Source organism: Lethenteron reissneri, chromosome 23 (genome assembly GCF_015708825.2).
Source record: "Lethenteron reissneri isolate LAM-NWPU_2019-01 chromosome 23, ASM1570882v1, whole genome shotgun sequence".
Classification (NCBI taxonomy): Eukaryota; Metazoa; Chordata; class Hyperoartia; order Petromyzontiformes; family Petromyzontidae; genus Lethenteron; species Lethenteron reissneri.
The window spans coordinates 11851499-11878718 of record NC_083801.1 but is presented as its reverse complement, the minus strand read 5'-3'; the positions used below and the strand labels follow the sequence as shown (position 1 = coordinate 11878718).

Genomic DNA, 27220 nt, shown 5'->3' with positions numbered 1-27220 from the left:
ATGGTGGGCCTTGTACATTTTGTGCACATTTTTTTTACGTGACTTGCTTTCAAACACAGAATTTCCGTGCATTTTGGGGGGGGGGGAAAGGAAGGAAATCATATTCCATGAATTGGCAGCTCTTCAGTTAAGAAAAAAAATATTCTATACAACACTTAACTTTGTTAAAACAAACAACTTTTATATGAGGTTTTAACGTAACAGTCCTTGCGATTGTATAATTGGCTTTCGAATTTTAGCTACGTACGTGTAAGGGGCAACAATGTTGGCACACATGTGTCATGTTTGATTGCTTACCCTGTGTGCCGACGATCTCCATATGCAGGTGAGCAAGCCCACTGGCAGTGGAGAGGGCTAGCTTAAGCATCCCTTCCACAGGCACTGTGAAACGATTCAGGTAGTCGAAGAGCGAGCCATGCTCGTGGTAGTCGGAGACTAGCCACAGCTGCGTCCAAGTCCCATTGTCTGTAAAAACACGAGAAATCATCAACAGTGGCCCAACAAGTTCAAAAAGTAAGTGTCTACGTAGAAGGATAGTCTAGCAGCCACCACCAAACCCACCACATCGAGTCAACAGCTATATTCCACCAGTCGTGTGGACATTTATACAGAGTGGAAGTTATCACCAAAATTATTAATTACTTGATGTTTTTATATAAAATGTTACACATATCTATGGAAATTTCTATCCAATAACAGCCAGATAGAGTTATAATAAATGGGAATGGTGATCCCAACATCTATTGCCTGTGTTGCAAAGGCATGACTGCGAACAATGTAGCAGGAGTTGAAAAATTAGGCTTGCATGAGATAGTGCTAATAATGTCTCCGAATGACCAAACCTGTATTTGCTACAGTCATGGTCACTGGCCCCCATCACAAGAAGTAAGAATTTTTACCACTTGCTCAAAGCAGACACGTTATTTTGAGAAAGAGAAACACTCGCCTTTGATAATCCTGATAACACTCTAAAATGTTTGTACTTACGAAAATAGGCTTGTTGCAAAGTGCAGTAAAGTGCCACCAGGATGTGTTTATTAAAAAAAAAACCTTTATTGTCGGCAGCGATGAAGCCCAGGATGTTTTCATGGCGCAGCATGACTGTCTGGTAGATCTCGGCCTCGCGGAACCAGGAGCGCTCCTCACGTGACGAGAAGATCTTGACAGCGACGTCCTCGCCACGCCACTTGCCACGCCACACCTCGCCGAAGCGGCCCTTGCCGATGCTCTCCTGCAGCACGATGGTCCTTGCGATGGTGCGCTGCACCAGCAGGGGTAAGCCTGTTTCGACACGCATTGACACGCCTCCATTAACCTCCGTTGCGATGGACTGCCTGTTGATTTGTTAAGAGGGTGGTTCACTGTTCATCGGCAGGTCTGCGTGTGGTGCAGGTGAAGTGTGGGTACTCCTAACTCTTCCAAAATATCTGGCCACCGTGGAAGAGTAACCCATACACGGTATGCTATTATTTCAATTCATCTTGAATATTATTTCATCCATAAAATGCAAGGCCTTAAATTAGCCACTTGGTTTAAGGTTCTTTTTTTTACTATTAAATGGTTATTTTAAATATTTTTTCATAACAAAAGTCTTTTTTTTATGCAAGTTAATATTAGGTGGAGTATCACACCTCATTATTCTGTTACCTTTCTGTGAATTATAGGTTTTGTTCCCACACCTCGGCCATGAATTTACAAAAAACATTACCATGCCACAAACTTAAAATCATGGATCATAAACTGGGACACAGGCTTTCTATCCCAAGTGCCATGCCAAATGTACTGCGTTATTGTTCTGTTTTCACCATGTGTGTCTCTCTCTCCCCCTTAATCTTTCTTCCATGATTTAAAAAAACATCCATCCTCTCCTTACCAGCATCTCTTATAACAATCAGCTGTCCCAGTACCTTAAAAAGCCACTTAAAATCCCCATAAATGTATCATGCTAAACATTCAAGCATCACAAAGCTACTGCTAAGATAATGTATTTGGCTAGAGTCTGGAAAGTCTATTAGACATAACATCTTGGCATCATCTTGTGATAATAACAATATTAATGTATTTATCATGCTTAATTGCAATGAATTATACACGTACAAAACCTGATTATGCCAACAATTCTCAAAGCATGAAAAAAAGAAACACAATAGGACCATTTTTTTTCTGAATAATTAACATAGATCAGGAGCCAGATTTATTTGTTAACTAAAATAGTTTTTTGTAATATGTTTGTTAAAACATCCCAGTGTCTCCACCACCAATATGGGCAAATCGGTAAGGTGATGCATTTCAGCCGTTTAGTCAACATGTGAATCTCGCCAGCTGCTCGATGGATTTAGATTTACACAAGCTGTTTGCCATGAGCGTCCTCACGCCCAATAAAAGCATACCTGATCCAGATCCTGAAGTGGTTAGGTCATAGAGGTCTTTTAGAGTTGTGCCCTCAGTGATGTAGCGGTGGTGGTGGTGGTGATGCAGGTGTCCAATGTCCTGCTCCTCATCCGAGTCTGGCACGGGCAGGTGCCGGCATGCTGCCCGGTTGTGGCATAAGCAGAGCACCACGGTGAACAGCACGCAGAGGAAGCAGATGGGGGCGGCGATGGCCACGGCCAGCTCCACCGAGCTCCACGAGCTCAGTCGGTCCAGACCCACCAGCGGCGTTGGGTCTGTGCACATAAGCAACGCCCGGACAGTGAGTGAGAAAGCCAGCAAGCCGCCACTAGCACACAATGCAGCATGCGCCAAGCAATGGGTTCTATACTACATCTGGGAAGTAATGGTCACAAACTGGGGTGAACAATGATAACGTACTAAAGGATCCTTATAACTGGATATCATTATCAAAGCAAACAGATATATTTCTGGAAATAAACGAATCATTTTGTATGGGCGCTTCATTTTACCACCCCAACATCACCGCCCATGTGTAAAAGACGCTCTCTTCAGCAAACTTTCTAAGTTTACAATTTCCATGAAATAAATGTCTTAGTTTGGTTAATTTTCTTTGCAGAACAGTCTCTGCTGCTCCAGGGGACTATGTTTTAATACCAGCATCGCTCATGGTACAGGCCTTTAGGCAGCTCTATCCCTTTATATCAGCGGCAGTGGCATGTCAAAATTCCTGCTTCAATGCTCCTAGCTGCGGATATCCACCAGCGGTGCTACGTGTGCATGGGAGCCAACCAGGATATTAGCAGGTGCATTGTGGCGTCAGGCTCTGCCCCATTGCACTCTCCTCACGACGGAAAGGAGGATGAGGCATCTACCGGCACTGCTGGCACCAGGGACCTTCATCTCCTCAATCGGGGTGGGTCAGACCCCTGCCACTCCATCCCCAGCGCTGTCTGGTTACCCGTCGTGGGTCTCCGTTTAAACCGCGAACGTGGGGGGGGGGGGGGGTCGTCGGCCATGTTGAGTCTTTTTATGGTGGCAAGTGAGCGCTGCATGTTGATCCATTCTGTTTTAAGCTCCAGCTACTGGTATCGGATGGGAATTTTCCATTACCAACAAATTATTGTAGACGAGGTAGATGGGCAATAATGGAAATGGAATGTCAGTAAGAGGGTAGATATTGGCCAATGTGATGACCACAATTCATGTGTGTAGGAGTCGGGATGACTTATGGAGTCTCAGTACTATGAGGCATGTCGACAATGTGCGGATGCCTTCATCCAGCAGGGGATAGAACATGGTTGATTATGAGGACATCATTGTCAAAATTTACTGACGGAGGAAAAGTGATGTAGTTTTTGACATTTAGCATTATTACAACCACAGGCCCATAATGTACTATGTATGTTGAACTTCTTTCGCACTGTACGTAGCCAACTGTGCTAATCAGATATGCGGAGGAAGGACAAGTCAGATGTGCGAGGGGGGGGGGACAGTAATTCGTTAATTTTCCCATTGAAGCTGTTTCCTGAGGATCAAGACAAACGTGTATGAAACCAACCATACCACATGCAACTACTGTGGATTGAATGTACATCTAAATACAGTATGGAATATTAGAGCTCAGTAACATCATCAGCTAGCTTTACCCAGACCTGATAAACAACATGTTTGTGAAAACACATGTCTGTAAAACGTGTTCCATCTAGTAGTAACAACTGTTTTTTTGTGTTGTGACATACAATGCCATGCTATGCACTTCAACAAATCCATGATTTGAAGACTCAAATAATAAAGCTACGACCTTTTTTTAAAGTGGTACAATTTTAAAAACTGGATTTGTTATTAAATTGAAATTCCCCGAATCCAATTATAAAATAAAAATAAGCTGGAAATACAAGAGGGCCAAGGCCTTTAAGGCATTTGGAAATGATCAAACAACCACCTGTTTTGCATGACATTTGAACCCATACTCCTGCGTAAATTGTTGCTATGGTGGAGAATGTTTTTTTCTCTTCCCCAAGGTCAATGACATATGAAGATGAACATCAGCAATCCTTCTAGAGCAAGCTATGTTGCCTGCAGAACTGTAACAACAATAATCTCAAACCACACACTGTGGTTGTCAACCTTTTAATAAATATAAAGCAGAGTCACATTTATTAATTTGCTGCTGAAAGCTTTGCTCGTCAATGGAAGAAATCCTCCGAAGAGAATGCCTTTTTTTTCAATTGTATTTCAGTGTCACAAACCAAATCAATTTGTTTCCACTGCAAAGGATGTGGGTTAGCGCCAGTCGCGGGAATATTTCGTTGTGAATTTAGGGCAAAAGTCTAAAAAGCCTGCTTGATTAAAAACACTGCTTACAAAAGGTGACAAAGGGCCATCACATTCAGATTCCATGAACAGTATAACTATCAATTCCTCAAAAACACACGCACAAGGTGTTCTTGTACACAAGCAATTGCACGTATCCACACATCCAAAGAGCGATTGTGACATTGCCAAGGGACTTTTTATACAAGAGGCTTCTACATCACTGAGTTCCACCACTGTTCTTTAAAAATACAAATGTAAATTGTAAATCAGAGGCAGTATATTATTTAAGACGATATACTCAACCTCCCACGGGGAAATATACTTGAACTTAACTGCATTGCGAGCTGCAATCGCAGATCCCTGAATTAAAGATCCCCCGCTGTGACAGATTCCACGTAGGGAGAATTTGATGTGCCCCAGTCCAGTAAAATAAAATGTGAGCCATGAAGCAGTCGACAAAATCATCGTCGAAATGTTGCAGTAGCCCTGGCACTCTATGTATCATCACCGTGTTTCTACACTGTTTGGTACGTGACGGCACACATGTGATGCAGCAGAGGTCGCCCTCCGGACCGTGAGGAACGGCCACGAGGTGCACTTTGATGGTGCATTTTACCAGTACAGTCATTGTGCATTGCTTGGGGCTTCATGACTCTGTGCCTTCGTGTCACTGACAACAGTCAGGCCTGCTAAACCCTGACGTGCTTTCCCCTTGTAGTGCCCGAGCATGTTTTGCAACCGATTGAAAATAAATATGGGGGTGCAAGGGGGCGGGGGAATGGAAAAAGTAAAATTCCCTTTCGATCAAGCAAAGCAATAATCGATCGCGTCATTGATCACTTCCAAGTTGACAGTTTCAGCTCTCACTTAAACAAAAAGCTATTTTACATATTGCATTGCAAAAAAAAAAACCCCATCTGTTGCGTGTCAAGAGAAATGTCACAGCACCAAGCAGTGTCCTGCTCAGATGACCGGTAACTGTCAAAGTAAATGGTTTTCCAGACGTTCACCATATCTGCAAAGACCAATGCAACCAGTGTTTCTTTTCTCAGAACGAAAAAAGGGTTCGTCTGATTTTAGCCTTGCAAATAACGCTCTTTGACAGCAGACCTATGCATGCTTTTGCAATGTTTGCTCGTGCACGCTTGTACGCCATACGGAAGCAGCTTGAAGGAAATTAATGCATATTGTATGCCGTGAGCAAATGCACGACAGCGGTTACGAACTACGCATACGTGAAAAGAACACAACGCAAAAATATGCCTTCTTCAAGCAAAGGTGGGGGACATTTTGTGTAGACAGCACACCAGTGACCCCCCTTCCGTCCATTTTCTAATCCCTTAAACGTGCCCTTTCACATGAAACCTTCCCCTCCCCCACTCCTTCTACGCCCTTTCCCCCAAGCTCTATACAGCCCCCCTCCTCCCCCAGCCTCTCATCGAACAGCCCATGCCCCAAAATGGCACTGTTCAGCCCTCACGACGGTCGGAACGTTCGTGTAACCCAGTGGAGAAAATCCACGTGTGCCGTGACCCTCCGCCTAACGTACAGGGGCCACCTTCGTTGCACGGGATGACACGTGCAAAATGGAGCCACAGCACAACAAGCGCTCAATTAGGTCCGAGCCCACTGCTCCTATAATTCCACCCTTCGGGTCAACTGCATACTTTTTTGGAAGGTTACATGCAAGAAGGTTGCTTTAGCAGACGTCAAATGAAACCGCGGTCGGTGCATCGGTGCCAAAGCGTGTCCAACAAAATGGACCGTGCATTAGCAGCAAGAGCAGCAACACGGTGAAATTACATTTTAAACACAGAGTAGTTATCTTCAAACAAGGCAAACAGGAATAAGCCCCGTGTTATAAAGGGTGTTATGCAATGCAAACTATGACTGCAGAGGAAAATTAAGTGGGAGGCCATATTCCATCTCGACTACGCAAGAAGACACCCTAACATCCAAACCTATAAACAATTACACTCATGCTCACCGAGTTTGTGGAGTTACCTTAATTGTCTGTTACCCTGTAAATGTACACCTGTGTCACTAGGGTCTCTTCAAGATGAGGTCAAAATGACTTAATACATCCAAATTGTATTATGCATTGCAAAGCTGGCATTGTGTGTATTTATTAATGGTGTGACGACACAATTAAAATAAATTCATACTCAGAATCTGTATTTGTCCTGGAGGAATCCAATGAGCCATGATGCTCTTTTTCACAGATGTCCACTATGGGTGAGTGAGTGAGATACATCAACAAACAACGAAACATTGCGCAAGACAGAAAAAAGCTTAGCAAGTCGCTAAAAATAAATATAAAGTGTAGAAGTGCAAATTGCACAAAAAAAAAATTCCTGCCAATTTGTCAACACCAAATGCATCAACTCGTGTGTTAGGATTTGCACATGTTCTACAAGTGCAGTTCATGCGATCCCTGCAGCCACTCGCAGCACTACAATTCACTGCAATGTTAAATGTATACATCTATATATATAAAATCGTTCATGTCTGTGTGTCTGTGTGTGTGTGTGTGGACTGCACTTTCATTGGACGGCGGTTGCCCCTGGCAACGGCTAGCCACGCCTTCACCGCTTTCATTGGACGGCGGTTGCCCCTGGCAACGAGTAGCAACTTTTCTCCGCGGGGTGGACGCCATTTTTAATAGCGCGGGGGGGGGGGGGGACCGGCACCCGTACCCAGCGTTCGCCGGGTGCGAAAATCAGGCAAGGCGGGAGGCTCTGCACGGTGCTAGGCCTCGACACCCAACACGCCACTCTGAGGTAAATTCATACAAATTTCACGTCCTCTACAGAGTGGCGAGGGAGGCAGAGTGGCGAGGGAGGCAGAGTGGCGAGGGAGGGACTCAGCCTCAAAACGAGTAACTGGTGTGGCGTATTAACATCGCCACTGGGGAGACAAAGGCGGCCGGCCGTGGTGGATACAAGTCCCGGGCAAAGCCGGGTCATGACTATGTGTGTATGTGTTTATGTGTATGTCTGTGTGTCTGTATGTATGTGTGTATGTATGTGTCTGTATGTGTTTGTGTGTATGTATGTCTGTGTCTGTATGTATGTGTGTGTGTATTGTGTATGTGTTTGTGTGTATGTATGTGTGTGTTTGTATGTATGTGTATGTTTGTGTGTATGCATGTGTGTGTATGTGTTTGTGTGTATGTGCGGTTATGTATGTGTGTGTATGTGTGTGTCTGCAGCAAGCGCGTGTATGTGTACCTATGGACGCGCGCGCGTGTTTTGTGTAGGGGGAACGGTAGTGTAGTGCTTCGCGTACTGCCTGTGTCTATGTGTGTGTGTGTGTGTCTGTGTGTGTGTGTCTGTGTGTGTGTCTGTGTGTGTGTGTCTGTGTGTGTGTGTCTGTGTGTGTGTGTCTGTGTGTGTGTGTCTGTGTGTGTGCGTGCGTGGTGTGTAGGAGGAACGGTAGTGTAGTGCTTAGCGTGCTGCCTGTGTGTGTCTGTGTGTGTGTCTCTGTGTGTGTGTCTGTGTGTGTGTGTGTCTGTGTGTGTGTGTCTGTGTGTGTGTCTGTGTGTGTGCGTGTGTGGTGTGTGGGGAGCGGTAGTGTAGTGGTTAGCGTGCTGTCTGTGTGTCTGTGTGTGTGTGTCTGTCTGTGTGTGTGTCTGTGTGTGTGCGTGTGTGGTGTGTGGGGAGCGGTAGTGTAGTGGTTAGCGTGCTGTCTGTGTGTCTGTGTGTGTGTGTCTGTCTGTGTGTGTGTCTGTGTGTGTGCGTGTGTGGTGTGTGGGGAGCGGTAGTGTAGTGGTTAGCGTGCTGTCTGTGTGTCTGTGTGTGTGTGTCTGTCTGTGTGTGTGTCTGTGTGTGTGCGTGTGTGGTGTGTGGGGAGCGGTAGTGTAGTGGTTAGCGTGCTGTCTTTGTGTCTGTCTGTGTCTGTCTGTGTGTTTCTGCGTGTGTCTGTGTGTGTGTGCGTCTGTGTGTGTGAGGAGCGGTGGGTGTAGTGGTTAACGCTACGCTGCGCTACCAACCCGGCGAACCGAGTTAGATTCCCGCTCATGGCCACCACCGATCAAGATTATTTGAACCTCACATAGGTCGACTCAGCCTCAAACGAGTAACTGGTGTGGCGTATTAACATCGCCACTGGGGAGACAAAGGCGGCCGGCCGTGGTGGATACAAGTCCCGGGCGAAGCCGGGTAGTACAGCTAGTTCTTGAATAAAATGACAATACATTTGTTGGCGGGGACGACTCAATGCAGGCCCAAAAACAGAGTTACACTGCTAAGTGAGATGTGACCACATCCAGAATGAACAATGGGTGGTTCAGAAGCACACAGGCCACTTGATTCCTGCGAGCATGGCAACACAGATGAAAAACATGAAATGTTTGGTTTTGGCAGTGATTTTCGATCTCGTATTTTCAAGGGTGAACCCTATGAACCCTACAAACGGTCTTTTATTGTTTTGACATCACAAACACACACCCCCAAAAATGTCAGGGCTTCTGCAGACTCTGTTGCAAAGTAAATGTGAAATGGAATGCATTCATGAATATACCGCTGATTTTATGCACGTTAAACTTCCGCACCGTACTTCGCTAACCGTGCGAATGGCTGATATAAATTAGACTGTAGGGGAGGCGTCCGAGAGAAGGGGACGGTGCTAGTGTCTACGCTTCGTGGAGATGCATTAGATCTAAGGTGGCCACCCTTGAGGTACAAATACCACCGATACATATCGTGGGATTAAGAATAGCTCACAGAAGAGGGGAGATCTACAGATACATGCATTGTCTGGCGTGGTGTATTAATCCGCAACTGACAAAAACCGAGAACATTTTAATCTATCGGACTCTATGTGCTGGTATCATGATGATGGAAACAAAATGTGGCTATACCCTGTGGCTAATGCAGACTGGATGCCTTGCAATCAGCATTTATTTGGTGTTTGAACATCTTAACTATCACCTGTATTATTGGCAGAAATTGTAAAGGTGCTTTTAATCACCATTTTTTACATCTCTGGAAGACTTTCTATCTCAAAAAAGACGATCCTGGGGAAAACCAGGAGAAAGGGGCCACCCCTAAATGTACCCCCCGTTGCTTCTTTTGCAAGCACCCCACATGATGCCTGCGGATTCTGATTGAGAAACTGTCATTACACTTCTTAGATGTTTGCCTAGGATGAGCACATTTATAGCCCCAACACAGGTCAGCAAGTGGTGACGTGGAAAGGCTGCGGCCTCACTGGAGCAGTTTTGGGGTTCCAAAATCTTCCGCGAACATCGTTAAACAAGAGCTGCAATTAAGTGATGCACCGCTTAAATCGGTTAAGATCGATACTTGCACTAACGTTACACTATCGAATCCCACGTGTAAGATGCAACATTTTATTAGTTTGTGAATGTCACCAGAGGAAGCAAACATTTGCTGCAATGTAAAAAAAAGGAACCGATTCTTGAATCAAACAGAAATCCTGCATCCCAACAATTCACCCTGTGTAGGAGGCATCTAATGGTGCATCATTTAATCGGTGATATGTATTCCTCTATCCAAAGAAGCTTGCAGCATGTGATGCAATATTTGATTATATATTACTTGTGCAATATACACAATATGCAAATGTTGATTTGAAGCTTTCGTGACTGCAGGAATCCTGATGGACGCTTGTGTTGCGCCCGAAACGTCGCAATTTATTTTATTTGATAACTTACGTGACTTTACCGAAAGAACCAAAGAGTATGCAAATGTTACATTAAGGCTAAAAGAGAGTGCACAAAACTGTGCAATGAGGAAAACCCCACAATAACAATGTAAGGGTCATGTAAGGAACAACAAAGTTATCTCACCAAAGAATAATTCATGTGCATGTGGACTCCCTTTCACAAACAAGATGGTAAACATTTCACAAAAAACATATTCATGAATAAAATCAGGAAAATTTCGATTTAAATTTCGATTTAAAGCTTTCGTGACTGCAGGGATTCATCTTCTTGGTTCTTTCGGTAAAGAACCAAGAAGAAAAATCAGGAAAGGCAATCATGACCATTCATTGCACTACTTGAGGGGTGAATTATTTGCCTTTTGTCCAAGGTTCAAGGCATGAGGGGTAGATGGGTACATGTCAGCCATTTTGTCAATCCACTGCTGGATGAAGCCTCCCTACGACGGTGCAAGTTGCAGAAGTGTATATGAACATACGTCACTCCGCTGGACTGTGCACATTCTAAGGCAGAGAGCAAAGTAAAACACAACTAATTTTGTTGCACTACCCCTCGATTCCTCACAGCATGTCCTAGAAGCAGCCTATAACACCTGTTTTTTGAATGGTTAGTCACCCATCAAAGCAGCCCCAATGCTGATCAAGAGATCTGATGAGATAATTCCAGGTAATTAGTTAATGGGTGATCAGAGGTACAGCATGTAAATTAAGAAAATCCCGTGTATTTCTTATAAACGATTAATGCCGGGTCCCACATATGTGCTCGCCACAACCAGACAGATTAACATGCTGTTGACATTTTCATGCAGCACTATATTTTTCCAAGAAGCATAAAAACATGTTTTTCTCATGTGTATGCCAAGGCAAGTGTGTCTGCAATGTAGATGAGAAACAAAATGAAGACCATATGAAAGCAAATTTATCAGTGCATTAATATTTACCAGGTTGATATTCACTTTCAAGAGTTGGCTGCTCTTTACTGAGACCACAACCATAAAATAACAAAGCATTTATAAGGCATCTTTCAGGAAAAAGACCCTCGCAAAGCATTTAACAAAACCAGGTGAAATATATTGTGATTATAAAATGAGACATAGGGAGACCAAATCGACAAACACACGTCTCATTGCTGATGAATTCAAAGTGTTAGTATACGCCTTATTGAACAGCTAAGACAGCAGGCGTGATTTAAAAATGCACAATGAATCAGCAGAGCTTACCCAGTGTGGTAAGGAGTTACATAGGTAAGAGCATAATATAATGAGGTTCCCATCACCGTTAGTATTCATCTTGAACTGAGTAATTATACATATTCTTGGTTCTTTCGGTAAAGTCACGTAGAAGGGAAGTAATAAAATAATAAAAATAAAACATAATAAAATAATATAATAATATAATATTTTTATTTTATTACTTCCCTTCTACGTGACTTTACCAAAAGAACCAAGAAGATGAATCCCTGCAGTCATGAAAGCTTTAAATCGAAATTTAATTATACATAGTCCAGCATCTTGGGACAAGTTCGCATTTTTAGTAGTAGTTTAAGAAAACGTATTATGTATATTAAAAAAAACAAATTTCTATTGCGTCATTTATACAATTGCATCTCAAAATGCTATACAATAACTGCCACATTCACATCAAAGCAGGGGCTAAAGCCATTGGATTAGAACTTGGGAACAAGATTACATGCAATAAGCAAGGTGACTGTCTAAAAACTTCACAAACAGATGTTTACAGTATTAACCAAGTCGAAATTTCAGCTCCTTGCACTCATCAAGAGCATCGTCCACTGACCAACACCCCAGAATACACTCCCATCACCTCGCACAAACCAAGATACCTTATAGGGGCGTGGTCATATGTCAGATAGCGGCAATTAACTTCGACCCGTTAAACCAAATGAAGACCCACAATGCAGGATGTATTCATCAAGAACAGCCGAGGTGGACGAAATTGATCTTGCAGAATATACAGTGCAAATGTATTCCAGACCCTGGGAGCTACAAATGTAAATGACCGTCCACCCCACAGACTGCCATTTTATTCTGGGTGTAGTGAGCAACTCTAGGCCAGAGAAGCAATGGGACTCAGGCAGGGGTGTAGGCATACATTATAAGAGAAGATAAGCAGGGGCGAGTCCATGCAGAATCTGTAAACAGTAAAATAAGACAGGTGTGAGCGATTTGTGCATTGCACGATCAACCTGAAGTGTGATTGCCAGCCACAGCTAACATCAGTCACGAATAATATCTGATCAAGTCATAGCCCCCTCGCCCCCCGCCGACTTCACCAACCCAAACTGACCAGCATAATGTCATGGGGAGGCCTTAACTAATCCATCAGTGGATTGACAGGGCTGTAAATTATTCCTATAACTATGCTAGTATCCAGTAAGTGAGTGGTTTCTGGTGAAGTTCATGTGAATGGTGAGTGGTGAAGTGAGTGTCAGAGAGCAGATGTCTGGTGAGTGTCACATCATCAACCTAATGTGCTCTAAAAATGGGCCATTTCCAAAATGTCACCTGTTATATATTTTTCCTTTTAAAGCGGTGTTATTGATAACAAAAAATAATGACAAGACACCCAGGCAGGTAGTGACGTGAGCAAAGCTAGTACACATGATTTCAACATCATTCACATTACGTTCATCTACTAATTATTCAAAATAACTAAGGCAATACATTTTCAGGAATTGCATGCTCCTTCTCATACGCAACAGAGCTCAGAATTAAAAGTCCTTCCCCGTTTACATTACTGGTGAAGGCTTCAAATGAGTATCTTGTTCAATCCCTAGGACACACTGCTGGTAGGCACTCAACATGCACAAGACATTGATGGCTCCCCAATTATGACAAAACCAATTGAGTACAAAGCATACATCTTAATAAGGTTGTCCATGTCTAAGTTATATGCTTCAGATTAGTCTTCCCATGTAGGCTCAATGTACCTTGCAATTACTTACGATCATAATTATTAGTGCCTCTGCATGTTAATGAATGGTGTGGTTGAATTTTAATGTGATCTCTATGACGAGCGATACTCACCCACGATTGCCATTTACAGTGACCTGGTCATGTTTTTTTAAACCTTCCCATGAACCCAATTGTTGGATGCTCCGTTGGTGTAATTGTTCAGTAACTCAAAATTAATAAGCCCCTGAAAAATAAAGAATTGTTACAAAAACTGGATTCAAACCCAATGGCAGAAAAAATAATACTCTGACAGCGGTTTGAATAAGTGTGCAATTAACAGGCAAGGGGTCATTATTTTAATTACTACGAAAAGCAAGGTTCCTCTCCCATGGTAATTTAACCCTACACTCTTGGTGTATACCAGCTCATTTACATACGCAAATGGCAGTTAAAATATGCTGGCACATCACTATAATCCCCGTAAATTCAAATTTACGTGGAGTATAAAAACCGACAGCACTAATAATGTTATCATAATAGAGGTTTTTGGATTAGATCCCGTAAATATATAAATGTGTCATTAAAACCCACCACCACCCGACACAGCCAACGAGTAAGGGTTGTCCCGTAAATAGAACATTCCAATTCGTCACTAGTACGGCACACCGGTGTGTTGGAGAGCCAAGCCACAACATTTATAAACTGAGCATGACGTTTCGCCAGTAATTACAACTAGCTTCATCAGACAACAGCCAGATTTGTGGAGAAGTGTTACTGTTTCGTTCCTTATATAGAGGCGTAGATGTGTTGACCACCCCTTCTGTGCTCTTGCACAATGTGGATGATATTGGTCGCGAAAGCCTGCGTGCTAAGCTGACTTAATAATTTTACTTTTAAATTACTGCAAGGCCAAGGCAAGACACGTGAGCATAAGCCACGAAAGTTGGGAACTAAAGGAGAGCAGTTACTCATTAATAATCTCGTATAAGACAGCAATCACTGCGCTAAGCTTCATTTTGTCATATCATCAATCATGTTCTATCCACTGCTGAATAAGAATCTCCCACAAGCTACTGACATCCCTCAAGGTCATGTGATGCCAAAATTTATTTCGCTCCTGGGCATGCGCTGATTTTTCACTCCATCTCTGTAGTGGTCATCCTTTCGCGCGTGTTTACTCTTTTGGTTGCCATTCCATGATCCCGTCAAAGCCCATTTACAATTGTTGAGTCAATAAGATATCGAATTTGCAACTGCTTTCTAAACCATGCGTTCTTCTTTTTACCTCCGTGTAATTTCAGGTGTGCATCCCTCCATGATCATTTCCATATTTTTCAGCATTTGTTCTGTTTTCTTTGCCAGCATCCATGTTTATGATTCATATCATAGCAGGTTACATGTGTAGTGAGCGACTTCCGATACACGTCGAGTAGAAGGCGTCTCATTTATTAAGAGCGCACTGGGCGATACATTGTGTAACGCAGCTACACACAGGCGATCCTAACACGAAGCCCCATCTCCGGCTTCGCTACAAAAGCTGTTCGAACAGCGCAGCGACGGAGAGAGTCTTCCAGAAGAACAGCCACGTGGTCGGAGACGAAGAGATGACGACGAGCAGCGACGCAGCCAGGACCCGCAACAGCCACGAACCTCTGGTTCGGTCCCCCTTATATCTGCCCCGGAGCGGCCAAGATCCACCTCTGGCCACGCCCCCTTTTCAGAACCTTCAAGCTGGTTCCCAGAGCTTCTCGACTGACTCCGCCTTTCACCTTTACCCCAGATGCACCCCCCTTATAATAAGGCATTATGGAATGCGGCCATGACCGTAATTACCACTCCCGGAAGGTGTCACCCTGTCATTGCACATGCAGCGAGTTAAAATATGTCTTTAGAAAGACTGCTATGTTGTTTATCCTTATCAAATATACTTTATTTTTTCCAGGGGTTCTACCTTGTGACATTTGGTCAATTTGTTTTGTTTTAACGTGGAAAATTAGCAGTTTCATGAATGTTCATTTATTCTAGTGGATAACACTCAAAAATCCAGAAGGACAGTTGAACAACCTGTACTGGCCACATCATAGCATTTCAAATCGTTATTTATGATGGCCTCTGTGCAATCCAGCATCCCAACCTTTAAAGAGTCACATTACTTAAGTGCTTGGGTGGAAATACTCGAGAGATGGCCAAGTAACGGCAGAGGCTACAGCGCTGTGCTGGCCCATCGGATGTCCTGGGCTTGTTGATCTGGGGCAGCTGCCCATTAGGAAAACGAGTTCCCAAGTGCAAAAAGTTGATCCATCTTGGCCCAGGCACCAATGACTGCACAAAAACATCTATGATATCAAATTTGACTTTGCAATGTGGCGAGAGTTCAGAATGGATTATTTAGTTCATAATGCCGATACCACAAATGGAATCATATTTTGGTAAAATCCCAAAGTATGTTTTTTCGCAGAAATGCATTAATCCATGTGCTCTCCGCCTCAGCAACAAAGATCTGGTGAAGCGCCAAGTCAACATTTACTCTCTACTGCCTGTTATGGCCTGTCGATCCCCTAGCTTGTTCAAGTCAGTGTTTACTCTTCTCTATTACAATGGACGGTGCTGTGTGTTGCTGGCTGCTTCACGTTTTGGGCATGTGCTCAGCAAATGAATAAAAAAATAGCCCAGACTCAAGTTATTCCTCTTCTCCTTTGCCTATGACTTCCGCATATCACCAATGCTTTCGTACAGCATTTTTACAAGTGGTTGCATTTAGATACTCCATAAATCCAAACTGAAATTTTAACAGGTGTATGCCACCATGCATGGCCCAGGCTGGATTGGAATTTATGTCCCATGCATTCCAAACAATAATATATATTTTAAAAAACAACTATTCTACCAGAGGGAAACTCACCCACGAGTGGTGGTAAGGTGATGTCGACCATGTTGCAGAAGTCGGTGTTGCAGCAGTGCACGTTGGTAACCTGCACCTCGCGATCGTAGGAGCTGACGCACATGAAGGGGCGGTCGGGTGGCACGAGACGCTCACGTGGGATGCACTCGCGGATGTGCGTCAGCCCCACCGGGCTCCGCCTGCGCATGGCCGATGCCAGGCACGCACCATCCGTCACGCAAGTGTAGTTGTCCGAGACGCAGTGGTGGCAGAAGCACTTCAATGCTGCACCAAGAATCACAGAAATGAAAGGGAAAAGATGTCATTGTCACGTTAAGCACTTTGTGTATTGATTTAGAAAAGCAAAAAAAAAGCTTACAACCATGTCACCCTGAATGTGTCTGATCATGTAAAATCTCAGAAGCTAAGTATGTTCGATCTTGGATAGTACGTGGATGAGATACTGCCAGGGAGGACCAAGTGTTATAGGTATGCGCTGTGAAGTGGCCAAGAGATGACACTATAGCGATGGATTCTTGAATCTATTTTTGTGAGCCTTTCCATGTTACCTCCTGGTAACATTAAGATTGATTGAGGCTATCCTGGGTAAATGCAGTACATTATTCTTAGTATCTGCAACCAAATACATGGAAGAGAATGTGCAGATATGTATTTTCAGAATATGAAAGCCTTTGCTCATGGGAGAATTGTCCCGTGAGCAAAGGCTGTCATATACTTCGAATGCATACATTTCAGAAAATATTGCGAGGGGATGTTTAAATTGACTCAATGATTGATAATCATTTCACAAGAGGCCAGAGGGCAACGTTTTACTCAAAGAGCGATAGAAGTCCGGAACCGGCTGCCCATACAACACGCGGTGGAGGCCGATTCACCGGGACTCTTCAAGGAATTGCTCGATGCGACACTAGAATCAATCTGCTATTCACAATCGAATGAGCTAGATGGATCGAATGCCACTTTCGCGTTTCTAATTTCTTACGTTACGTAGAAAATGTACTAAAGCATAAAAATAAGAAGACAGCTTCAATATGTTGTTGTGAGAGAAAAAATCTGCAACTCTCTTCCTCATGTTGTAATACAACCTGCAGTCACACAAATAAGAGCACTCTTAATTTAGGAGCTTTCGTGACTGCAGGAATTATTATTTGGTTCTTTTCGGTTAAGTCACGTCTAAAAATAAAATAATAAATTAAATCGAAACGTCGTAATATGTTATTTTAATTTATTATTTCATTTTTAGACGTGACTTAACCGAAAAGAACCAAAGAATAAGAGCACTTTCAGCATTTCCAAATGGTTTCAAAGCGCACCATGTCACTTATTGTCTAATAGCTGCAAAAGCTTCCAAGATAAAATCTGGCAGAGAACATCACTCTCGGCCCCAGACAAGTGTCACATCAAGACATTGAGTGACTCGTCAGGTAATTTTATGTTATTTCAACAGAGGGAGCTGGCTATAAATAGTCTGACCAGTTTCACAACAACAAACAACCTAATATTTTGATTATCCTTGGCCAGCGCTCATGTTTAATTAAAACATGATGGAAATGTGTTACAAAAAAGTAAATCTTAGGAGGACCTGACACAGCTTTCGTGTTTCCTGCAACACTTGAAAATGAATTATCCAGCAATGGAGACATTGAACATGTGACTTTAAAAACAGTTTTGCAATAACCTTGCAAACGGTAAATAGATCTTAATTATTATTTAAACCCTAGAGACTTGCTGGTAATCAGATTAACATGGTCGAGAACACGGTTATCCTTATCCTCGAAATTGCTGCCTTGCACCCAAATTCAATGTATGTGCAGTACTGTAATATTTTGCTCAATCGTGACACTATTTTGTATTATTTGCTGTTTTGAGATGTTCAGTGTTTTGAGATAGATATTTTCAAAAGAAAACATTCCGGTCTGCACCCAGAGGAAATTGCATGTCATTGCCTCTTTCAGCATTGTGTGAAATCATTCACTGTATTTTCTGATCGACATTGTCACAGGCTGTCTGCGGGGTGGGAGATGTACGGCAGGTGACTGATGATGCCCACGGACCAGTTGACAAAGGATTTCAAAGCAAACATGAATTTCCTTGGAAATTAATTGAAAGAAGGCTTGCAGAGCACACAAAATGGTTTACAGTGTACCCCTACCGAAGAGAAGGCACCGACTCAACTTGGAGAACCTACACGCGACGAGAACACACACACACATGCCACACGCTGTGTGTTATCTCGCTCAGTCTTGAGCCTGAAGGATGCTCTCACTAGGACAGCCACAGCTACTTGTTCCGGAGCGCAGCGCACCTCCCAAACAGCCCCTCGCTCGCTTCTTGGCAACCTCCTAATTGTGTTGCCAACCTCAGGTCGCTCATGGTTGTGAAGATTCACCCAACCTTGGGCACCCCATGGCCAGGACTATATGGCACAATAACGTGATGTTTGTGTGCTGTTATACATCAATCTTTTAGGTAATTACAATACCACAGTTATCTGATTTAATCCCATCTCTAGGTGAAAGCTGTTGCTTATAAAATTACACTTCACCTGACATAGACAAATGTTCCATCTCTCCTCCTCGGAACACCATAAGCAGCAGTTACAAGGCTTTATATAGACGTTCTCTCTGAACTGGTTCTTCATTGTGTAGCTAAATTCGCACTTGTGATTCATCTATCTGCTTCATCCATCTCCCGCACCTCCGATTAACATGCTTGGCTATGTACGGTGTGAAAGAAGTTCAACATATGTACATCTGTAGTGACACCGGCCTAATCTTGCAGGCCTATTACAATGCAGTGGAATATTATGGTTGGCAAAACGGGCCTTCATCGCCTACCCGTTTCTGATTATGGTGATGAGGTTGATGAGGTGGCACACATGGGCACTTACAATGCTCATTCTGTCTCTCAATGACCTTGTGCCTTGTGTAATCAACTCCTCATTTATCCCCAATAATCTCTGTCACACTGTATGTGTTCCTTGCTATAGCTTATTAAAACAGATTCCGAATTTAGAGTCACAGAGAGTTTCTTCCATTAGTCTACTCTGCAAGAGTTCTTTGTTTTCACGGCTGTCCCTTAACGGTCTACATGAGTGAACCAGTCTGCCCTCTGCATCCACCTCCTGGAAGATAATGCATAAAGTGATGATGAGCAGCATGCTTGAGGCATCTGCTGCTCAAACTATAGCCGAGGACCTGGATAATTTAAACACTGAAGCAGCATATGGATGTGTATGCAAGAGAGTAAATGCGATTCCTACTGAAGCTATGAGCAATATGTAACCAGGACCAAACTGATTTTGATATTCAAAACAAAGTTGTCTTTGAGAAAATTGTCTATGTTGTGTTGCATGGGGCAGACTCGTGTGTCAGCGAATGTTCAGATGGTTGGTGAAAACACACCAATATATGCATCACCATGGGGCAAATGATCAGCGTAATGTGATCTTCCCATTTTGTCATGATGTAAATCTGACCCTACGTACTTTAATGGTTCTATCCCTAGCCTTGCATGATACCAACAGAAACGAATTCTGTAGCATTGTCTCTGCAAGCTATAATATGAATGCATTATCATGTTCAGTCGTTTATTTAAAGGCGAGGCCTGAGAAATTATATATTGAAACTCAAAATCCCATCTGCAATGCAGCCATTCATCCACATAGCCATCCCATGACTGGAATAGTTTTAATTTATTTCGTGAGATAATTAAATTGGACAATTAATGATGCCACTATAATTCAGTGTGACCTGAAATGATGCATGGTGCATACGACAGAAGAATTGTAGCACATTTCAGTGATGCAGAAATAATTCACATATTCACACTTACGAAACCTCATGTGAAAAATTCTGTGATCTACAACCAGCAACTGATAAACGAGTGCCATAATAAGTGGGCCCTAATCACCTCGCATACCCAGCAACACGTCAGCATATTTCACTGGGAAATTACCAAGGGGTGTGATCCAGTTAAATGTACATGCATTACGAGAGGACCTCACTTATACTACAGTACCTCATTTATACCACAGAGTCATGTTTAAAGCCCACCACGTTGATATCGCCATGCTCTCACGAATCCCGCACCCTGTAGACCAGGGGTCCTCAAACTTTTTAAACAGGGGGCCAGTTCACTGTCCCTCAGACCGTTGGAGGGCCGGACTATAGTTAAAAAAAAACTATGAACAAATTCCTATGCACACTGCATATATCTTATTTTGAAGTGAAGAAACAAAACGGGAATAAATACAATATTTAAAATGAAGAACAAGTAAAGTTAAATCAACAAACTTGCCAGTATTTCAATGGGAACTATGGGCCTGCTTTTGGCTAATGAGATGGTCAATGTCCGGTTCCATATTTGTCACTGCTAGTCGTAACAAGTGATGCAAGTGTGCATGACTGCTGCTCATGGTGACAGGAATGTTATTAGTACTACATATGCAGCACGGGCATATGTAGTACTAATCACATTCCTGCATTGCCCATAAATATGCTAAATTCCTCTTGATATTGAAATTATTTTGTCAAGGCGCTCTTTCCCCCGCTTCCAACCCAGCTTATATATGCTCCAAGCTCGTGTGCTGTTTCATTCAGACGCTGTCTCCCCAACAGACCTGGTTTTCACCTGAGGACGGCTGCTTGCGTTGTGGCCGAAACGTCGTGAGAATTATTTTATTACTTCCCTTCTATGTGACTTTACCGAAAGAACCAAGAAGATGAATCCCTGCAGTCACGAAAGCTTTAAATCGAAAGATATCCTCTCCTGTAGTTGTTCCTTTGATACTTTGCAGTGCAGCAAGCTCTTCTGTGACTTCGAAATAGTCATTCGTCGCACGAATAAAAATTTGAAGTTGTGCAGAATCACGAACATCATTGCTTTCGTCGAGTGCCAAGGAAAAATAGGAAAGTTTTTTTGTGGAGTTTTGCAAATGCTGATGCAAATTGTCTCCCATTTCTTCAATCCTCCGTGTAATTGTAGGTCCTAAAAGACTCACTGTACTAAATAAATCGGCCTTCTCTGGACACATCTCTTTGGCAACAGAAAGAAGGCATTCTTTAACAAATTCTCCCTCCACGAATGGTCTGCCAGTGCACGCTATTGGCTTGGAAACTTGAAAACTTGCTCGCAGTGATGAAATATTTAGCTGCTTCTGCTTCACAAAACTATTTCGCTGAGTTGTTAATGTATTTTTCAGTTTTAATATTTTATCTTTTCTCACTTCTCCAACCAAACAAGCATATTTATCTTTATGTTGAGTTTTATAGTGTTGACGTAAATTGTATTCTTTGAACACAGACACTATATTCTGGCATATCAGACACACAGCTCTTTCCTTGTACTGCATGAAAAAGTAATCATAAGTCCACTGTTCTTTGAATATCCTACACTCCGAGTCAATTTTTCTCTTTCTTGACATCATTGTTTCCTAGGGAGTCAAAATTGATATTAGTAAAATACCAATATATATACAGCGCTACAAAAACAATATACCAGTAATAACTTTGCCCACACAGAGACATACAGACTGCACTGCCCATCAATGCAGTCTGATTGGGGGAAACTCCGCCCCCTCTCCCTCTTCCACCAATGACCGTCCTTCTCATGCAGAAAAAAAGTGACAGGCAGCGGCGGCAAAAACACCCGGCGGGCCGGATAAATGTCCTCGGCGGGCCGCATGTGGCCCGCGGGCCGTAGTTTGAGGACCCCTGCTGTAGACGGTGTCGCTTACAGCTACATTAAGACTCCACATCTACGAATCAATAATAACTGTACGTGTGCAATGCAAAGCGTACAAGTTTAGATTACAGTGCAAATGCTGCTTCGGATTCGTAATAAAGAATGACAAGGACACCGTTAGCTTTTATGTCCAATTCATTTAAGATTGGCATCTGATTGATACAGCTGCTGGCATAAAGTTTAATTCATAAATGTATTATCTTTGTATTAAGTCATTCCAGTAGCCAGATTCTCAATTGTGCTCAATAGCTTGAAACCAACAATTGAACTGTCTGTATGATAAAAAAAAAACTACTGCCCATTTTCTCACACCACATGAAAAATTAAATGTATTTTTGCAAACAACCTATCGGCCGCACGACCTCCTGGGAGTACATCTCATTAGTAGCGTTTGTTTAATACCAACGCTAATAATTTTGACATCCAGTGTCTTATCAGCAGCCAGGCTTGCTTGTACCAATTTTCTGATAAACTGCCCAATGTTTAAAGGCAAGGACCCTTCCTTGCAAGATATGGATTCCTCCATCGACATAAAACAACATGACACCCCTCAACACCACCAAGCTCTGCAGCTCTCTATAATATGAAGGCATTATCGACCGATTAAACAATAGTTACATGTGGGAAGAAAGCGGAGTAACCCAGAGAAAACCCACGTGTGTGAGGGGGGTAACACTCTATCCCATACATATGGAGTCCATATTTTCTGTACCGATTTCTTCTGGCGAGGCAGGGTTATGGCACCTCGACGCTCATGAGAAGGGAGTTTCACAGCATATAGTGTGGAATGCTTACGTAGGCACCTGCACGCCCAACTTTGACGAGTGTATATTTGTAATTAAATGGTACGGTTCTCTATTCAGCACAAGACACAGTTGTCTAGAATACAGTACATGAAGCAACAATCCACCGAGCATGTTTAAGAAATTGCCTGCTGATATTGCGTAACTATTCGGGGGCACTAGACTTTTGTGGGAAAATACATGAATGGCATTGTATTTGAATTAAAAACCGTCATCGCCAAAAGCACTTTTTCCATTTGTAATAATTTCCATCTTAAAAATACTGCATTGACTCATTCCCTTCCAGACGGATGCTCGCTTAAATGTAATAATTGATCAAAAGTGTTTCAACAACATTAACTCTAGCATTGTTAGCTTTGCTTTTTCCCCGAAACGTATTTTTTCAACAATGACCATTTTTGTACTTTATTTGTGCATCCAGATAATATGCACCCATAGAGACGTTAAAAGTACAGCAGAATACTAAAGTAGTTGGAATCACTCCCAACAAACATCAACGACCAAGTGACCAATTATTGCATGGAATAAAAATCATCATTAATTAACTTCATTCAGTGTCGTCCAACTCTTGGAGCTAAAATGTATCAATCCCGCATGTAGAAGATGGCTAACACGTGGTGCCAGGCTCTTCAGGCAGCATAATGAAGGGCCACGAAATGTAGGTAATAGCATCCCTTTGAAGTGGCTCTAGAAGTAGTTTAGTGGAGTCATTTTCCAAGGCCGTTCCTTTACAAAGCTGATATGAAGCTCTGCTGACTGAGGGATTTCTGGCCTCATGACATTACAGTACAGTACATTGTTCCACCAGGGCATGAATGAATATCATCGAATATGAAAACGAGTTTCCAAAACGGATACGTCTCAAAAAGCAAACGATTACAAAATTACGAGACATTTGATATAAAACACCATAGCCATATCATGTGGAATAACTAATATTTTTTTCAATGGTGCGGAAAACTAAACGGATCTCTTTTTCAATGCATTGGAAAGACACTAACGAATTCTTCCCCCAACACCACTTTTCGTCCACTTTTTGGGTCTTAGATGGGTGTGGGGGAGGGGTACCATCTGGCATTTCAACAATGAACACAGAGGACCTTTCTATGGGAGGAGACTGAGGAACGGGTAGGGGGTGGGTTGCAAGAGCCATCCATCAAGCACTGTCAGAGCAGTTCTTTCATTAAACTATTGAGCAGGCCTGACCTTTTTGGGTCAGCTGCCAACCAGCCGGTGTGAGGTTGAGCCAAGCTAACGCATAGCCTCCAAAAATGTTAACTTTAAAAGCAATCCAAGTTTCGCAGGGTATGAGGTCAGGCAAATAAAATAATCTGGTATTTGCTATACGCATAATTTCATATTATTTAGTTAGGCTGGAAACCTTAAAAAAAAAGGACTAGTACTATTTTTTTTACCACAAATTCCAAAGAATAGTATTTATACTGCAGCGGCAAGAATGATAATTCAGACCGACAGTAAGGCAGGTTAATCATACGAAGACTATCTTAATATCTTTGAAAACAAAGAAGCAGCATGATTCTAAACCACGTCTGGATGTGTGACTACATGCACCACGTGACGTGTGAAATTGTTCAAATAAGGCAAAGCAACCATTTATTTTGGCCTTGGCGATCCATTTATGAAACGAGCTTTCATCCCTCTTAAGTACTTGTTGCATTTGCAAAAGCTGACATTCTCTATTGCATTTATTGCCACAGCCACGGCAGGCTTTTGTCACTCTCTCTCTCAGACGCTTCCCCCCACAACAGGGCCCCCTGCCTTCAGGTATCCCAGAAATGTTTCCAATGCAAATTCATTGCCGTTCAGATGTGCTGCGTTTCGGATACAAAAATGCCTGCCGATACTTCTTGCCAATTAGAAAATCTCTTAGCTATGAGTGAATAGGACATTCCTTGATAACCGAACCCACATTATTGGCAAAACATCACGCAGAATATAATAAATCTCGCTTCGTTAAATAAATACGGTACCTTATGTCCAGCCAAAAACAAAAGGTCAGGTTTTCCTTAAACAAAATAATGCACTACGACGTTATGAACTCAGCCGGCAAACTCAGCTCGATTCCCAGCAATGGCTAATATCAGTGGTGAGTGAAAACTGATCCAGTCTCTATGGGGACCTCATTTGCCAGTAAAAATATGATAATTGGTTCTTTACCCTTCTATCTGGCAACAAAAGGTGTCAGTTTTGTTGCCAGATAGAAGGGTAAAGAACCAATTATCAACTGATCCAGTCTTTGCCCAGCCCCTCACAAACCCGTACTGACCAGAAAGGTGAAGTATGGTCAAACAATCCCAATGACCGACGCGGTGTGGGGAGGCCTTAATGACAAAGAGCATGCATTTTTGCATGAATAGATTATTTGCAGCTTTTCTCTTTATTACAAGATTTATGTAAAATAAATGTTAAATGTCATCGCAATTACAACTATGCACCAGTGAACAACGTGCACTCTCTCGGTGTCCTTCAAAGCTCAGATCCAAAAGCTTCCCAACATGTACCGCTGTCACAATACATTTATAGCTGGACCCACAATAAAATCAAGTTTCTACAAAACATTGCGACAAAGCCATATTCACTGCATGAAAATTAAGTAGAACAAAATACTGTAGTTGGAAGTCTTCAGCAGTGCAGTATGTCACAACAACAAGAGCACTCTCTCTCGATGGTCACTCAAAATGTAACTTAAATACAGTGTTGCACGAGAGCTCGTCCCCAAGAAAGGCAAACACGTTCCTTCGGAGTGGGCAGGTAGGAACTTGGTTGGACAGCGCATTCGTGCACGATAGAAAGCTCACGGTCACGTGATGCACTTCAACCAATCCGGGAGCGTACAACATGTTTGGGAGGGGCTATGCACGACAGACAAATAATCCCTGGTGGGCAGTGTGGAACTGCTGTTCCTACCTGTATAATGTAGATCATAGAGGCGTTTATAGTAGACGAGCTTGTTTGCCCGTCCTAGGTCGGAAGCTGTAATTTTTACGAAAAAAATATGCAGAGTATAATTGTATCTTGTGTAAATTTAATGGCAGTGAATCTTGTACAAAAGTACGTGAGCAAACACTTCACTGCAGTTCACTGTAGCACTGTATTAATGGCAGTGATTCTTGCACAAAACGAAGTCATAAAACACCTCACTTCATGTCACTGTAGCATTGTATATAACTGACCTTCAATTTGTTCAAATTCACTGCTCTGATACTTTATTCTCTTCTCCTTTCGTTCGCAGGGGTTGAAATAAATTTGAAATCAATACAATATCTGAGAAATAACCGAGAAATGTCTATTTTACCATAATGTAGAAGCATAAATTAGACTTACCTTTTGTCTCAAGTGCTGAAGAAATAAATAAAGCCACTAAATCCACTTTGTTGTTGTGTATAATTATTTAGATTCACTTTCAATAAAGAAACGTGAATATTAAAGCGAATTTGCAAAACAAAAATATTTCGCTCGACCTTCTTCTGCGCGAGTGTAAAAATCCACCCGCTCATGAATATTAATGATGGGGGGTGCAGCATGTGTAGTGACGTCACGCGCGTTACACACAAACAGACATTCTTGGCTCATTATAGTAGTGATGCAAAGCAATTATAGCTGCACACTTGCTAAAGTCAGGGTCAAATATCTACATATTGTTCTAGGTTTTTAATATAAAAGATGGTAAAGCTGCAGCCCCGCAATGACTCGCTCACACCACTATTGGCAAATGGGCTTCCACGAGAAAGGAGCTCCAAAAAGCCCCCAATGAAACCATTTGCCCTCCTCTGCTATGCTGGCCAAACACCTTTTGGAGAAGTGTGAGTGCCACACACGACCTGCTGATTGAGCAGACAGAGCTGGGAGAATGTGTAAGCAATCTGCCCATTTTTCTATGGGTCTTTCGGTGAAGTCACGTAGAACAAAAATATTTGTAAAAAACTACGACGTTTCGATCGCAATACAAGCAATCGTGACTTCACCGGAAGACCCAAAAGAATATGAATTCCTGCAGTCGCGAAAGCTTTAAGTCAAAATCTGCCCATTGTTTCAACTGCCATACCGGGAGATACAAATAGTGTCATCTGGGTTGCAAGCCCTGTGCACTAACCATGAAACCACGGCAGTATCTAATTTTTGCAATAATCACAAATAGGTATTGCTTTGCCAATATAATAGTGAAAGTATTGTTGATCCAAAAGAGGTTTTTGGGTTAGATCCCGTAAATATATAAATGTGTCGTTAAAACCTGCCACCACCCGACACGGCCAACTAGTAAGGGTTGTCACGTAAACAGAACGTGGCCAATTCGTCACTAGTACGGCACACCGGTGTGTTGGAGAGCCAAGCCACAACATTTACAATCCGAGTACGACGTTTCGCCAGTAATTACAACTAGCTTCATCAGGCGACAGCCAGATTTGTGGAGAAGTCCACCTGTTTCGTTCCTTTTATAG

The 27220-nt window shown here is 42.6% G+C and overlaps 1 protein-coding gene across 3 annotated transcripts in view; it reads right to left on the bottom strand.

Moving 5' to 3' along the window:
- LOC133345985 (TGF-beta receptor type-1-like) overlaps window positions 1–27220 on the bottom strand; it is a 55402-nt gene that overhangs the window by 13256 nt on the left and 14926 nt on the right. For 2 of the 3 annotated variants that reach the window (XM_061557196.1, XM_061557197.1), the window contains exons 2-5: window positions 16213–16476; window positions 2391–2666; window positions 1051–1281; window positions 298–465 (exon numbers count right to left, since the gene is read on the bottom strand). In XM_061557196.1, coding sequence (XP_061413180.1) covers window positions 298–465; window positions 1051–1281; window positions 2391–2666; window positions 16213–16476 — 939 coding nt within the window. Of the gene's footprint in view, window positions 1–297; window positions 466–1050; window positions 1282–2390; window positions 2667–6875; window positions 7229–16212; window positions 16477–27220 lie in introns of those variants that run through there. The other variant, XM_061557198.1, reaches the window with a different exon arrangement.